Source organism: Paralichthys olivaceus, chromosome 3 (assembly GCF_024713975.1).
Source record: "Paralichthys olivaceus isolate ysfri-2021 chromosome 3, ASM2471397v2, whole genome shotgun sequence".
NCBI lineage: Eukaryota > Metazoa > Chordata > Actinopteri > Pleuronectiformes > Paralichthyidae > Paralichthys > Paralichthys olivaceus.
The window spans coordinates 18,899,434-18,916,074 of NC_091095.1; the positions used below are offsets into that span (position 1 = coordinate 18,899,434).

At 41.4% G+C, this 16,641-nt stretch overlaps 2 protein-coding genes across 9 annotated transcripts in view; both read left to right on the top strand.

Annotated features, from left to right (window-relative positions):
- suco (SUN domain containing ossification factor) overlaps positions 1-4,862 on the top strand; it is a 40,734-nt gene extending 35,872 nt beyond the window's left edge. For 6 of the 8 annotated variants that reach the window (XM_069522337.1, XM_020081012.2, XM_020081011.2 and 3 more), the window contains 3 exons: positions 43-134; positions 1,092-1,147; positions 1,583-4,862. In XM_069522337.1, coding sequence (XP_069378438.1) covers positions 43-134; positions 1,092-1,147; positions 1,583-2,119 — 685 coding nt within the window. In that variant the 3' untranslated portion in view covers positions 2,120-4,862. The remainder of the gene's footprint in view (positions 1-42; positions 135-1,091; positions 1,148-1,582) is intronic. The other 2 variants (XM_069522335.1, XM_069522339.1) reach the window with 2 other exon arrangements.
- Positions 4,863-5,695: 833 nt separating this feature from the next.
- mysm1 (Myb-like, SWIRM and MPN domains 1) lies at positions 5,696-15,988 on the top strand. Its single transcript, XM_020080492.2, has 20 exons — positions 5,696-5,936; positions 6,949-7,021; positions 7,271-7,341; positions 8,482-8,556; positions 8,654-8,738; positions 8,858-8,956; positions 9,842-10,367; positions 10,466-10,685; positions 10,758-10,888; positions 10,971-11,074; positions 11,518-11,595; positions 11,746-11,828; positions 11,917-11,971; positions 12,270-12,320; positions 13,650-13,724; positions 13,953-14,141; positions 14,224-14,356; positions 14,576-14,681; positions 14,797-14,854; positions 15,479-15,988. Exons 1-20 carry the CDS (start codon positions 5,758-5,760, stop codon positions 15,815-15,817), a joined length of 2,730 nt encoding a protein of 909 aa, XP_019936051.2. The 5' UTR covers positions 5,696-5,757; the 3' UTR covers positions 15,818-15,988.
- The last annotated feature ends 653 nt before the right edge of the window (positions 15,989-16,641 follow it).

The following is a 16,641-nucleotide window of genomic DNA, read 5'->3' on the forward strand; positions in this document are numbered from 1 at the left end:
AAAAATACTTAACTGATGTCAATATCGTTATTTCCTTGTCAGATGCTTTTCCTCTTATGATGACATGAGCCTAAAGCGCAGGGTTACCTGTCCGCTGGTTCGTTCTAAGTCTTTTCATCTGTCCTCTACAGAAGGTAAGAGTCTCCCTCCCCCAAAACTCACACACACACTCACTGCAAACAATTCTCTCCTTCAAACTGCCCTCTCTGTCTACTGTGTTTCTCCCTCTGTGTTTGTCATTAGAACATAAGCAGCACTGAGACTGGATATTAGTCGTAGATCATGGCAAAGATTGCATTGTCACTACTGTGGACCCTTTTCAGTGTAACTCCTACCATATAACTGTCCACATCCAAGCACCGCCCACTCTTTCTTCATTCTTTCTTTGTCTTTCCCAGTGTCCCTCTGTCTCTATCCCTCCACTGTCTCCGCTCACTCATGTTGCCATGCTCAGTGGCTGATATCCCTGGTTGTTCCTGCTGCCTCAAACAAAGATAGCTCCTCAGGGAGAGGCTGGTGCAGGCAATAAAAGAATCAAGTCTTTGACTCATGAAACTTAAAACTCCCTCTGCTGTTCATTATCCCTCAAGTGTGTGTGTTTGTGTGTGAGAGAAAGGCCCCTGTATTACTCTTGTTGTGGGGACCTAAATCAGTTTACACAGTCACATTATGAGGGCTTGTCTTCCCCATAACTAAATTCATAACATTAGGTTAGGTTAAGGTTAGGGAAGTTTTAAGGTAAGAATAATTCTCTGAAGTCATGGAGACATGACTGTGTGTGTGTGCATGTGTGAGTGTGCGTTTGCCCTTGAGGCTGTCATTGCCAGCTTGTCTCCACATGCAGGCTTAAGAGTGTGATAAAAGAGCACGATGCTTTGCTGGCTCATTGTAGACGTTTGCAAGTAGTAATTAACAATACGGTAACACTTGATGATTACTGTAATTTAGGCTTAATTCTATATTTTAGTAAAAATGATTTGTGCTATAATTTATTTATTGAAACTACTTGCAAGGTCACGTCACGCTTGTTACATATATGTATTCCTGTTTGCCATTCCATCATTAACCTGGCCCCTCTCTCCCCTCCCCAGTAGGTCCAGATGACTTGTACATTGTAGAACCTCTAAGGTTTTCTCCAGAGAAAAAGGTACAGTGTCTGTTTCCGACTGCTGCTGTTGGCCGTGATGGCCACCTTACTTTTTAAGTGTTGTTTTTCTAGTGTCAGTCCAGTGTGTACAATAAGTGTGTTGAGGAGCGTTCAGCCCCCCTCCACATACCTGATATGTCTGTTAACCACTTATTTGCCGACACTGTGGATGTGTTTGAATAAATCCAGATTAATATCACAGCAAAGCAGATCCGCTGTAAATACTTTGCTTTTAGATGAGAAGTTTTCTTTCTTAGAAATCCTAGAATCCATTATTCCCTTTCAAACTTTCCCACCATTCTCTGACCCGTTTGTGTGACCTCAGTGTCGAGCACATAAGTGATTAACATGTAGTTATATTATTACATGAATCTTGTCTTTCTTTAAAAGTTTTCTTCATCATTTTCTTCCTCTCTGTTTTGTTTTCTTCTGCAGAAAAAGCGTTGCAAGACAAAGTCATCGGACAAGGTTGAGACTCTGAAGGCATCTAATCCCTCTGCTTCCCTCACAAATGGGGGTCCCCTGAGTAACGGCTTCCACCCCTGCCTCCCTGAGCCAACTCCTGCCCTCCTCCCCCCTCCTCCCCCGCTTCCTCTTCTTCCTCCTCCCCCACCACCAGTTCCTCCCCCTCCCTTCACAAAGGAGGTGTCGTCGTTGCCCCCGTGCGCCTCCAAGGAGTTCCCCTCCGAGACCAGCAGCTGCTGCTCATCCACCCACTCCGAGGAGTCCTACACAAGCTGCCTCACCCCTCCCTCCCCCATCCTCCCCTCTTACCGCCTGTGCAACGGCCACGTCCTAAGCATCCCCCTCCAGCAACCCCCTACCAAGTCCCGCCAGGAGAAGCGCTCTTTGAAGCGGCGGAAGTCGGGGGGCAGCGCCGCCTCTCTGCCCAGCCTGCAGCAGCTCATGAAGGGAAACAAGGAGATCAACGTCGGGACCATTGGAGTGACAGCCGTCACCGGACATGTCTGAAATACACTTCACTTCTACACAACTTTCTATACTCATTCACACACAATCACTCACTCTCTCACACACACACACACACACACACACACACACACACACACACACACAAAGGCTATATGGTAGCGGACTTGCAAGGAGATGAGGTCTTACTGCATCCCAAAGAACCACTTTTCCCACGTGCACCCGGGCGCACCGTGGAACTGACATGGCTCTGGCAGCAGTAGCTCGACATCATCCAGTCCTTATCCACTCCTGTCAAAGACCTGTTTACGGTTACGTGCCTTTATATCTGTTCCAGACCTTTTTAATGCTAAAAAAAGCCCTGAAATGTAAAGAATAGGTGGAGTGGGCAGAGAGAGAGAGACACTGTGGTGGGAGTGAAATATTGATACAAGTCAAATCCATTGAAGTGTGTTCAAGATATTTGTTGTTTTTTCTAATGGATAAGCACATTGGCCTCAACTCTACGTTTCTTCACACACCAAGAAGTATCAGGCTGCTCCTTTCCGGCAAAAAGTGTCATTACGAGAGAACTGTAGAGCATGACAAACCTCTTCTTTTATCTTTCTTTCATTCTCTCTTTCATTGCCATCGTTTTTATCTTATCCATTCTGTCTTGGCATTGCATCCTAACATGACTGCAGGTGTTCGTATGGGACCAGTGTTAAACTTCTCAGACCCTCTAAATGTTCGTCTCTGTTAGTCTACTCCGAAACAACTGTCAGAGCTGAATGAAGAAAATGTCTTTGCATGGAGTGTGTTTGTCCTTTCACTTGTGTGTCCCACTAAACCTCAGATTACAAATACAACAGCAGCAGCCTGTAGATCCTAATGAGTTCACAGGGAAATAACTCCATGAAGTGTACCTGCTCAATTAGTTTGGGCTGGGCCCGAAAACATTTGATCACACAGCAAATTAAGAGGTGTTGTGCTTTTTATCAGTGGACATTGTGTCTGTGAGGATGCTTGATTGTACAGTGAGACTCGACAGGCCAGAGCAAAGCTGAACTTTATTCTTTTTCTTTCATATTCCAAAAACTGAGCCATATTCCTCATGTTACAGATGTGCTTTGTTTGAATTATTGTCACAACTAGTATGTAAAGTTTTCCTACAGTGTACTGACTGAGGACACTGGGTAGCTGAATGTTTACTCTATTGACTCACTTTCTCTCTCGCTCTCTCTCTCTCTCACACACACACACACTCTCACAGACTACTGGGACCCTGTAGTCAAGACTGACAGACCAGTTTTATTTATCTATTTATTTATTTAAATGACTACAGATTTCTTTAAAGTAGGCACTGGTCTGACAGTTTCCCTTCACTGCAGTGTCACAGTAGTTTATCACGTGAGTATATTATAAAGAAAATATAATGGTGAATATACTCAGCGGTACTGACGCACAGTCATGGTGAATGGCTCAACCACGAGGATCTTCTGTCTTTTTAATTTATTGTTTTACATTTTACCTTAGGCTCTGATGTTGGAACAGCCCCGAGCTCTGTTTGCCTGAAATGTCAGACGTATATCAGCAGTCACATGTACCTACAGCACCCTATGTACCCAACAAGATAATAGAGTATTGATTTACATGTTCGTCAAGATAGTCACGCTGCTGCTCTTGTATTAGTTCAGAGCTGCTGGGTAGTTGGAAGGAGTGGAAAGAGTGTGTGTGTCTTCTACGTGCTTGTTACTGTGTCTTCGTTAGGATCATCTAACTGATTTTAACTCGCCCACAACAACATTGAGTTTAATATTTAAACACAATGAGGGGTGATCAGATGTTGAAAAAAGAGATTAACTATTGTTTGTTTTTAAATAATAAAATCTAACCAATTCTTTTCTGTATGTATGCAGTTTCTGATTGGCTCTGTGCGGTTGGACTTGTGTAAGCTTTGACAGAGACGGAGAACCCTTCTAACTTTACTCTCATGACACCTCCTGACCAGCTTCTCTTTACATATCTTCATCTGCCGTGGTCCCCTCTACTTTGCACGACATTCTCTGTGACTGTGAAGAATATTTTTTTTAAAATGCTTGCTTTTATCAGCCACTCTAAAGTGTTCCCATTAGGGACTTGAAATGCTTTATCTCTCTGAAACACCTGCTTCTCTCACTCGCTCATGTCTTTGCAGCCTCGCTCTCATCATCCACCCGACCCGACCAGTCTTTTAGTCACCCCACCCCCCCATGAATGATAACGTGCTCTGCAAAGAGAAGGATAATGTAAAGGGAACACAGTAAATGATTTGGAACACTATTAATTTGATTCTGTATGTTCCACAAGCCGAGCTAAACATGAGATGTGTGTGTTTTTTTTACCCTCTTTGAATGTGTATGGTCTTATGTTTGTGTGTGTAAACCTGTGTGCATGTGAGAACCTTGTTTTGGTGTTGATCTCATGTATGTGTGAGCGTCTGTGTTATGAGAAAGACTACTTTAATGAATCTACCTAAACCCATAACACAGCGACTTGGAAGAAAGCCCACGGTGAGGAATTCTTGGAGCTCAGTGTGCACTTTGTATGACTCCTCATGCCTTTTTTTTTTTTTTTTTTTTTTTCTACCTGACATGTAAAAGTGCTATCTTTTGTTTTTTCTCTCTCTCTTTCTCTCTTTCTCTTTCTCTCTGTGATTACTCTGAAGAGCTGCACAGTATTTTTGAGCAGGAGTGAGTTACTGCAAAAAAAATGTAGTGCCATTAGAAACTGTGAATTTCTAAATAAAAACTTTTGTCGTCTTTCACTTGGCCTTTGACTTTTATTGTGTAAAAGTGTCTTTGACATTTAAACATCAGTCCAGCGAGAAAAAAAGTTCAATAGGAAACTGACACAAAGTTTAATTTATTTATTTTATTCTTTATTTGAAAAGGGACAATGCACATTAGTCCAGCTAAAAAAAAGTTAAATGCATTGACTTAAGTAGAAACCTATACCAACCAAGTTTTATTTATTCATTTATTTTATTATTTTTTTGAAATGGGATAATGTGCAGTAGTCAACATTAGTAAATGCACATGAGTTCGCTGAACTGCAAATTCTAATTTGCAGTCTCTTTCAGATGTTGATAGACATCCAGCAGTGATCAAAAGCATACAGTCATCTGCAGCTAAGGAAAGTCCTGGTACAATTATCAGTGATGATATTGTTGGTTCTTAACTCTACATTTAAATAAACAATACAATGAGGACTACAACAGATTGTGGACAAGATGCCTGCGGTTTTCCGGTGTGGGATTGTCCAGCGCCCCCTGGCGGCACATCTAGTAGCTCCCTTCTAACCCACTACCTTGCACAAGGACACTTCAGGGTGCGGACTGGAGGAGCTGGGGATTGAACCAGCAACCCTCGGTTAACTGCAGTTAATCATCCATGGAGCAACACAACAAAACAAATGACAGAATTCTAATCATAAAATGGTCAGTACTTCGTGGTAAAGGTACATTCTGAGGTACTTTTCTCAGTGCCTGTGTACATCAAAGGGATTAAATAAATGCAAACCACTCAAGAAAGCTTTCTAGGAGACATAAGGTCTGAGGTGCTCCACCTTTATGGATAATGACCATTCATGTTTTCTTGCTCCTCATCTTTTTTATTGTCGATTATAAAATATATTTTAAAAAACTGTAAAAGAACCGAAACATGAGTACAATGTATACAGCCAACCGCCAGGGGTCGCTGCGGGTAAAACTGAGCACAGCTTCCAGTCGGTGGTTTCTCTCTGTCTGTCTCTCTGCTCTCCTTTGTTTACGTTTATGCAGCAACATGGAGGACGAGGTGGATGTTGACATCGAGGGAGATGAGACAGAGATCAGACTGAAGTAAGACTGTGAGCTGTGAATAAACCTGTTTACTGCTGGTTAACTCTGATCTGTTAGTGAGACATGTTTACTGCTGGTTAACTCTGATCTGTTAGTGAGACATGTTTACTGCTGGTTAACTCTGATCTGTTAGTGAGACATGTTTACTGCTGGTTAACTCTGATCTGTTAGTGAGACATGTTTACTGCTGGCTAACACTGATCTGTTAGTGAGACATGTTAACTCTGATCTGTTAGTGAGACATGTTTACTGCTGGTTAACACTGATCTGTTAGTGAGACATGTTTACTGCTGGTTAACTCTGATCTGTTAGTGAGACACGTTTACTGCTGGTTAACACTGAGCTGTTAGTGAGACACGTTTACTGCTGGTTAACTCTGATCTGTTAGTGAGACATGTTTACTGCTGGTTAACTCTGATCTGTTAGTGAGACATGTTTACTGCTGGTTAACTCTGATCTGTTAGTGAGACATGTTTACTGCTGGTTAACTCTGATCTGTTAGTGAGACATGTTTACTGCTGGTTAACACTGATCTGTTAGTGAGACATGTTTACACTGATCTGTTAGTGAGACATGTTTACTGCTGGTTAACACTGATCTGTTAGTGAGACATGTTAACACTGATCTGTTAGTGAGACATGTTTACTGCTGGTTAACACTGATCTGTTAGTGAGACATGTTTACTGCTGGTTAACACTGATCTGTTAGTGAGACATGTTTACTGCTGGTTAACACTGATCTTAGTGAGACATGTTTACTGCTGGTTAACACTGATCTGTTAGTGAGACATGTTTACTGCTGGTTAACACTGATCTGTTAGTGAGACATGTTTACTGCTGGTTAACACTGATCTTAGTGAGACATGTTTACTGCTGGTTAACACTGATCTGTTAGTGAGACATGTTTACTGCAGACTAACTAACAACAGATGTGAGATCATGGTGTGTTCATGTGTCTCCCCTGATTCCTCTGTGGTGCGTTCATGACCAGCTTCTCTTTCTGTCTGTTACAGTGAGCTGGACTCAGAGGGTTTAGTTCAGGAGCAGTTCATTCAGTCTTCATGGACGAGCAGCGCGGGGACACTGGTAATGATGAGCTTATCAAGCTCAGTCATTCAGCTACTCTGTTTGTGTCTCTGTCTCACTGACTGTCTGTCTCTATCTCGCTGTCTCTCTGTCTCACCGTCTATCTGTGTCTGTGTCTCACTGTCTCTCTCTGTCTGTCTCACTGTCTCTCTGTATCTCTGTCTCACTCACTATCTGTCTGTGTCTCTGCCTCATTGACTCTCTGTCTGTGTCTCTGTCTCACTGTCTCTCTGTGTCTGTGTTGTGCAGCCCTGGGAGCTGGACAGCTCCATCAGCCCAGAGAACAGAGAGGCCATACAGAGGATGCTGCTGGAGGAGCAGTATCCTTTCACTGACCTTGAACGCATCACAATGATGGAAACATATCAAACATATCACTGTCAGAGATTAACACTAATTCCTAAAAGAATAATTCATGGATCTTGATGAAGAAGAATCTGGCATCCTCTTGTAGAAGCGACCAAACAGCTAATCAAAATGTTTTTTGATTTTGTGGCACAAATGTAACGTGCCAGGATGAGAGTGTGTGCAGGTAAAGTTGAACACGCACAGTGTAAATGTAGGGTGAGTGGATTGTGTTATTATTGCACATTAATACTGATCATGGTCAACATGCAAATGTATTTGTTGAGCACAGAATCGATTTTTGTTGCTCAAAATCTGTTCAAAGTAAGATGTATGTGCTCGCAAAACATATTTTTCTTTGTTCCAAATCTCAAATGTTTTGCTTATGAATGAGGCACAAATATCCAGGGCAAGTCCAGGGATGAGATCAACACATTTAGAGCTACAAGAGCATTCAGAGAGTGCATTCTTCTAGCAAGGCGAAAGCCCAGTCTCACCAGGTTAAAGCAAAGAAAAGAAGATCCCTGGATCTGCTCATTTATCTGGATCTGCTCCAAAATGTAATGCAGACTTCCATGGGCCATGCCAATTCATTTTGACCAGACAGATTCTGTAGCGTCTTCTGAATTTACATAATCATTAGGTTTTTCAGAGTGAGGAGGCTTATGAGAAACTGAGATGACAGTATGTCAGATGTCTTGACAAATATGGCATATATATAAAATATAACTGAACTCTAACAGAACTACAAAATAAAGACATGAAGTTTCCTAAAATTTAAAATGCATTATGGATTTTTTCAGGAACCATTTATCAAGTAAAATAACCAGAATGTTAAATTGCATTATTTCTTTCATCATTACCTCTGCTGAGGAGGTTTTCACCCCTGCCTATTTGTTTATTTGTTCGTTTGAAATGGAGGAATTTTAATCACTTTCCTTAACATTTTGAATTAAGGCCCTTGGTGGAGGTATTTACTCTACTTGGTGCAATTCTAGTGTTAATCAGTTTCATGTCTCTGATGGTTGAACTGTGTTGGACAGTATATTATTCTGATATACATAGTTTGGATCACATTCACTATTACATCAGTTGGTCCTGAACTATGATCACAGATACTACCTGACAGGTAAAGAGATTCCTGATCATATTTGGGAAAGTGATCCATACAACAAGCCCAAAGTGAAACAGTAAGTCTGTTCCTCTTTCAGCACTCACATGATCCAAGTACACATGTTCCTCATGTTGTTGGCATTAATATCCTGCTCCTTTCTTTCTGGTGGTCAGTTCTCCAGCCAAACCCTCGACCGCAGCTTCTGGATCCTCTTCTCATTGGTCCAAACAGGAGAAAGAGCTGTTTGAAGAAGGACTGGTAAACTCCCCTACATAATAATATATTCAGCATGTCTTAATCCTCTCTTTGATTCTTTGTGGAAGTGGTCATTTCTGTGTAAATCTGAATGAATATAATGTGGGTGTGCTCATCTGCAGGCTCAGTTTGGTAGAAGATGGACCAAGATTGCCAAAGTGGTGGAGAGCCGTTCTGTCCTCCAGGTCAAGAGCTATGCCAGACAGTATTTTAAAAACAAGGTGAGATTCACCTTTACATTATCCTTAAGTGACGCTGCTACTTAAAGCAAAACTATGCAACTTTTTTAATGTAAAAGAGCAGCTTCAAAATGAGTTTGATGTTTTATTGACTTGGAATAGGGAGAATGCTGTGGCTTTTGTCCCCACTCCTCACCCTGATTGCCTTTTCTTCCTGTAACATTGGTGAGGGTGTACAATCGTCTGTGAGAAGTTTGTAATAGTCTGATAGTCGCAGCTTAAACTGCCAGAATCCTGTCCAGCAAAGCCAAGAGTAATGCTGAACTGTAGATCAGATGAAAATACATTAACAAGCATTTATCTCCAATATTCAGTGAGGAAACCTTTAGCCAAGCTACCTCAGTATTCTTTTATAAAACTCTTTCAAAAAGGCATTTGTATAAAATGGGTTTGGAGTGTTTTCACTCTTTTCTTGCTTTTCATTTTATGTTTTTTATATTATATTACTTTAAACCAGGCATTTGGTTTTTTTTGCTTTATTTTATTCATTTTCTTTCCTGAACTTGTTTATATTTGTTGATTGAGCATGTTTTTTTTGTTTTTATATCCGTGAAGCACTTCTTGCACATGTTTTTGAAAAGTGCTAGTTTATTATCATTATTATTGTGTATTCAGTGACCGGGACAACACGATTAAAACTCCAATCAACACATTGATAGGCTTTTGTTTGTTGAAAACCACTTGCTCGGCTGCAGAGGGCGCTGTTGTTCAGTAAAAGAAACATAGTGTTACTTAAAACAAGGACCTTTCCAAGTATTTAAATGTGGTTTCCTAATAAGTCTTTCACAACCAGAGGACACACCTTGTGACAGCCTTAGAAATTATGAAAGACAAACTAACTCTTTCATCATCCGTATATTTCCTCAGGCTGAATCAGAGCCCAGATCTGCAGCTCACTCTGCTGGACCTGCGCTGCAACCTCCTCAGACCACATCCAGCCATGCATCCTCTCTGGCAAACGCCGTCCGCATAGAGAAGCTTTCTGATGGTGAGGACGAGGATGTAGACATCACAGATGACCTGAGCGATGATGAAGATGATAAACCGCAGACTGGGATCAAAACTGAGCCGGAGCAGCAAACAGGTACCGAACTCGAGATAGAAAGTTCCAAAGGAGAGCAGGAGGAGGCAGGTGAGGCTGAGGTGGAGACGAAGGACCAGCACAGCCACTCTGCTTTTCCTCAAAGTCTTCAACCCTCATCGTCGCTCGGTTTCACTGAGGAGCCTGTTGTCACCGAGCGAGACGAGACAGTGTCTCCTCCTCTGAGGAGCCTCCAGACAGAAACTCAGACAGACTCAAAGCAGATGAATGATGAGCATGAGGCCCAGCGTTCCCAGTCTGAGAGCTCAGCACAGACTGGTCATCTAGATGAAGCCTGCTGTGATGAGACAGGTAACCCATGCTGTATATGATCCCATCCATGTTTCTTTGCCTGTGAATTTACTGTGTGTCTAATACTGTTGAGAAAATTCTTATGCTTTCCCTTCAAGACTCCAGGATGTTTAGTCAGACATCAGAGGATGACCTGGAGGAGGAGGAGGAGGAGGAGGAGGATGAAGAGGAGCTCAAGGTACCCGAGCACGAAATTACGATGGACAAGGAGACCATCACTGAGGAAGAGAAACAAGCTATTCCAGAGTTCTTTGAGGGACGTCCATCCAAGACCCCTGAAAGATATCTGAAGATCAGAAATTACATCCTGGATCAGTGGTATGAGACACGATTAATCAGTTTCTCAAACACACCACAACTGGGCTGGGATTTAATGTCTTTGTTCATCAGGTTGAAGAGCAGACCGAAGTACCTGAACAAGACCTCCGTCCGCCCAGGCCTGAAGAACTGTGGAGACGTCAACTGCATCGGGAGAATACACACCTACCTGGAACTTATAGGAGCCATCAACTTCAACTGTGGTAACTTTGCTGAGCTTGTAGCAGCATTTACTCCCATTCTTTTTTTTCATATTCAGTCAGAGCTCTGACTCTTCTCTCACAGAACAAGCCGTGTATAATCGCCCAAAGCTGGTGGACCGCTCCAAGCATAAGGTGGGCAAAGACGTGCTCGAGGCCTATCAGCTCGCCCAGAGGCTGCAGAGCATGGTAGGTACTCATGACATATAATGTCAAGCAGCTAAACTAAAGCTGCTTTTTGTGCACTGAACTCCGGATATTCTCCTGAAATTATCCGGAGAGCTATAAGTGAGAATGCAAATCACAGAGTCAGAGGCTGTGGACATTCTCTGGAGTTTCTCCGACCAGCTCCCTAGTAAAAACTATTGATATTGTCGGAGTGAGCCAATGTGAGATTACAGCAAGATCATGTCTGGAGCATTCACAGTTGACAAGTGGGGGTTTAAAGACGTTTCTAACACGCGACTGATGCAAAACAAATGTTCCCGGTTTTGTTTTCCTGTTATATTATGTGTTGTTTATACATGAAAGGCAAACTCAGGAGAAAGTCCAGACCCTGTTGTCATTTTCCAGAGTTCTGAAAACAGCTTATGAGATTGCTGGACCTTGACCTAACTTCTGTTTGGTTATAGCGAACCAGGAAGCGCCGGGTTAGGGACCTATGGGGAAATTGGTGTGATGCTAAGAACTTGGAGGGACAGACATATGAGGTTTGGACACAAACACACACACACACACACACACACACACACACACACCCACACACACACACACACCCACACACACACACAGCAGTATTGAACACTAAGAGATTCAAATTGGTATATTCACTGATCCTGTGTTGTTGGTGTGTCCATCAGCATCTCAGTGCTGAGGAACTTGCTCTGCGGAGAGAAGAGATGAAGAGGCAGCCGAGACCCTGCAAGATGTCCAGATACAGAGGGTGAGGGTGATGGATTAATGCAACATGTTCTGTATTTCCACTGCCATATGTTGATTTATAATACGTAGGATCTCACTCTCTCTGCTAGGTCTTTCGATCCCTTCCAGCTGATTCCCTGCAGGTATTTCGGGGAGGATGTACAGGTCAGTGTCTCTCCCATCCTTCACTCACCAGTCATGTATTCGATCATGCAGGATGGAAATCTAACCTTTCATTTAACCAGCGTTATGTCTCTGTAAACTTTATAAGGGTTTCTAATAGGAGAGCAGAGTCAGTTTTACCCAAAACCTATCTTTGAAATCAGACCGTTTTTAAAAATGACATAATTTATATGAAATATTCATTCACCTACTAGTATTTATGTCATACGTAAACGCAGAGTATATATTAACAGTTCTCCCCCAAGTCTTTATTCTCATAGTCTTTTTTCTGTTCTTTCAGGAACCATTCCAGGTCATTGTGTGTGCAGAGACTCTTCTCATCATGGACATGGTACGCTACACACACAACCACACATGCTGAAGGTGCTCTGCGTGGAATCAGCTGGACATTTTCCTAACTATGTATTCACAGTAGCAAGATGAAAAATGTGAAACCTGGGGAATCATCAAGTTTTCAGAATGAATTGATCATAAAATGTGATTTGATCGTCTTCTAAATCAGAAGTTTAGTTTATTAAGTTCGGCTTGACCAGACAGATTCTGTAGCATCTACAGAATTGACAAAAACAAATTCAGAGTGAGGAAGCTTATGAGATACTGAGATGACAGAATGTCAAATGTCTTGACAAATATAACAAACCTCTCACAGAACTAGAAACTAAAAACATAAAAAAGCTAAAAAAGCACAACATATTCTAATTGTTGTATTGATGTATTAATTAAATATATCCATGAAACAGTCACACTGCAGGGAGGAAAAGTAAGTGATTGAATAAATGTTCAAACGCTCCTTTGGCAGCAGTAAACTCAAGCAAGCTTCTCCAGCCGCAGAGTTAATTTTCCCCTCGAAGAGGTTGCTGAACAGATGTTCATCAGATGCAATGATTCATTTAGCTGGTTGTCTGTTATTGGTGAGAGCAGCCACAGAACAAAGAGATCTACAAAGACAATTTTTCAAACTGGTCTGATGATTATCTAAAGTATATGAGATGATTTTATAAACATCTTCTTTTTTCAAGTCAAACTAACTTAAAACCACATCTCTCCTCTTGTTTCATTGACTGGATTTTCTTATCCCAAAAACAAAAGAGTCCAGCTGAGGTTTACTAAAATCCTGAGGTTTACTAAAACCTGACTCTAGTTAGTCTGTTAACGTCATGAGTTGAGGGAATCACATAATATTTACAACCTACACTGAATATTTAAATGATGTATTCAATATGATGATAAGAATTTGTATTTTATTGGTTACAATCGATGATGTTTGTTCATTTGTGATTTAAGTGAATATCTGAACATATTTTAAACATTTATACATAATGTAGAATTTTCTTTCCTTCTTTTTATTTACCGTTTTCTCCAATTATCTTGTATCATGTCTATTACAATGTGATATCTTGTATTGGCTCACTGTTAAGGAGCTGTGTTTTCTATATGACAAAAACCAGTGTTAAAATAAGACCTAATCTGCTTTAGGATGGTATTTTCAGGCTGCTGTATGCACCATGAGCTAATTAACTTAACATTTACTGTTCTTTTACTTTCCTATAAAGCAAGGACTTCTCTACAAAACCACCAGTTCTCTTTGTCATAATTCATTATAGAATAATTGTCTCTTTTAACTTGTTCCTAAATTGATTAAATGTGCTGTGATCCTCAGCATGCCCACGTGTCACATGGGGAAGTCATCGGTCTGCTCGGTGGGACTTTTAATGAGAAAGACAAAGTGTTGAAGGTAGGAGGAGAAGTTTAACAACTGTGAAAAGATGAGAAATTATCATTTATCAGACGACGAGAATGTCTGCACACCATTCTCATGATTCACTACAAATTTGTTTCTCTTCTGTCCAGCACCTAGTGTCTTTCAAGTTTGCTTTTGTGTACTTTTTGAAATGATTATTTATTGCCTATGTATTTTTAAATTGGTATTAAGTGACAAACTGCTCCTTGTGTTTGTTTTTAGATTTGCGTGGCAGAGCCGTGCAACAGTGTGAGTACAGGTTTGCAGTGTGAGATGGACCCGGTGTCTCAGACACAGGCCTGTGACGTGCTGTCGTCCCTGGGCTTCAGTGTTGTGGGCTGGTACCACTCACACCCCACCTTCCACCCCAACCCTTCAGTACGGGACATAAACACACAGGACCAGTTCCAGGTAAATTAATCCGAGAGAGGCTATGTACACGTTAGTCTGTGTGTGTCGGGAGATCTGATCTCCTGTGTCCTCATTGTTCTAGAGTTATTTCTCACGCGGCGGAGCCCCCTTCATTGGTATGATTGTGAGCCCGTATGACCCAGCAAATCCATCCCCCCACTCCCAAACCACCTGTCTGTTGGTGAAAGAGAGCCAGGAGCCCTCAGGTCCCCAGAGTATGTCTAACACACACACACACACACACACACACACACACACACACACACACACACACACACACACACACACACACACACACACACACACACACAAACAGATGCACATATTTTATAGTTAAGATCAAGAAAGTTAAGTCGTTGAAATCAAACTGAATATGTAGGTCAGAGACTTGTGCAGTTTATCCTCTGGCTCAGTGTGTCTCTGTTACTACACAGAGCTGCCCTACAGATTCGACTTCCTTTCATCACAAGACATCCCAGACTGGGAACAGACAATGAGGAGAGCTCAGTGGATCATCCACAAATACTCTCAAACAGCCGGGTGAGTCAGACACGAGACTGTAGTGAACATTCTGACACATGTCATCAAATGTTCTTTTTGTGATGTTGAACATGTTTGAGTGTTTTAACAGTTATTTCCTGTTGTGGTTGGTCAGGACTGTCCAGTTGGACAGATTTTTCCGGAAAGACTCTCATCTCACCTGTTTGGAGAAGGTCAGTCTAACCGCTTATATGTTCATTCCATAAACTGTATATAAAGATGGATGATGTGTCTCCACTTCCTTCTACTATCCAGAAATTAAGCTAAAATATCCCACCCAGTTGTGAATGCTGCTGTCTTGCACATTTTTAGCCAGAGTCTGCACAGTAGTGATTGAGGGATGGAGATGTGTTAGCGAGATCCTGTCATTACATGCAGTTGACCAATCAGGAATCTGTCTCAGCTGTCAATCATGATGTTTCACCAAGTTTTTATAGCAATAAATTACTAATTAAAACAAAACCTAGCAGAAAATGAACATTTGAAACCTTATTGGCATGATAAAAAACTACAATAACAGAAACCATTTTTAAGAAAAAATATTTGATGTGACTTTTCAGTTTGGCCCATGTCCCATCCATTAACATGGAGGAGGCGGTTGGGTCTATGCCCTATACTGCAGTCAGCCACCAGGTGGCAATCCAGATTCTTTTGCTTCACTCTTGGGGAGTAGTCATGTCTTGCAATCTTTATTTTTATTTATAGTCTCCTAATGTAGAACCTGTTTTAACAGGTTTAATCTGATCTTTAATGCTTTTATTGTCTCTCTTTCATTCGACTCAACCTTCTCCCTTTAGATGCTCTCATCTCTTGCCAGGTACCTGGAGCCTCTGCCAGATGAGGAGGGAGAGTCCTTCCTTACCCAGGTCCACGCCCTTCTTCAGTCAGACTTTATTACTAAGCAGCAACCGGAGGGGGGAGGGTCTTTAAATACCTCCCCCAGACCAGTGGACAACTTGGCTCTTGATCAGCTGCTCAGCCAGGACAGGTTCCAGGAAGGAGACTCTGATCCGGATTGTGGCAGAGCCTCAGGCAACAATGAGCAGATCACCACAGAAACAACCTCAGAGAGGAACAGCAACGCAGTGTTACACATGGGCTCAGTGTTATCCCCCGAACATAACTATTTACTGTGATGGACCAGTTATATCTCATTTGTCCTGTAAAAGTTAACTAGTCTAAAGTTTTATGTAAATACTATGACTTTTTATCAGTAGTACAAACTATCTCATTTATTTTTTTAAATAACATCTTATTCGGTTAGAATCCGATTGTGTGAATTCATATTAAATTCCTTGAACCAAAAACCCTGTGACTGACCCATGATTGTGTGTGTGTGTGTGTGTGTGTGTGTGTGTGTGTGTGTGTGTGTGTGTGTGTGTGTGTGTTGGATTCTTTTACACAAAATTGAACGATATTTTCAAACTTGACAGATTTTTTAACATTTATTTCACTCATGGATGCATTTGATGGTTTGCAGAATTACATAAAACTACAGGCCAGATTACCACAAACTTGGTGGAAAGATGTGATATCAGTCAGAAAAGGACCCATTAAATTTTGGTGTGGATCCAGACCAGGGAACATTGCCCGTTTTTGCAGTCCAGACACATTCACACATAACACAGCAAAGAGAATTCACTAAGACAAAAGAGAAATGCCTATAAATATATCGATGTAGATAGAAAATACATCACATGGAGATAAATTATATCACATACCAATTAATTTATAAATTATTTTATTTAACGTTTTTGTTGATTTCTTAGAAAACTGTTCATGGATCTTGATAAATAAACAAATCAATCACGTCTAGGAGACTAATATTTATAAATGTGTGTAATTTAATAATGAACTCACCGTACACATATATCGCAATGAAGCTGTTAAAAGACTTTCTTGTGTTGGACGAGTTACCGTGATGTATTGTAGTCCCAGCCGGAACCTTTGGTGCGCGTCT

Coding starts and splice junctions, on each gene's coding strand:
- mysm1 (XM_020080492.2), top strand. CDS start 5,758: ATGAGTACAATGTATACAGCCAACCGCCAGGGGTCGCTGCGGGTAAAA. Junction 7,342..8,481: donor AGGATGCTGCTGGAGGAGCA/GTATCCTTTCAC, acceptor CTATGATCACAG/ATACTACCTGACAGGTAAAG. Junction 14,142..14,223: donor ACACACAGGACCAGTTCCAG/GTAAATTAATCC, acceptor TCATTGTTCTAG/AGTTATTTCTCACGCGGCGG.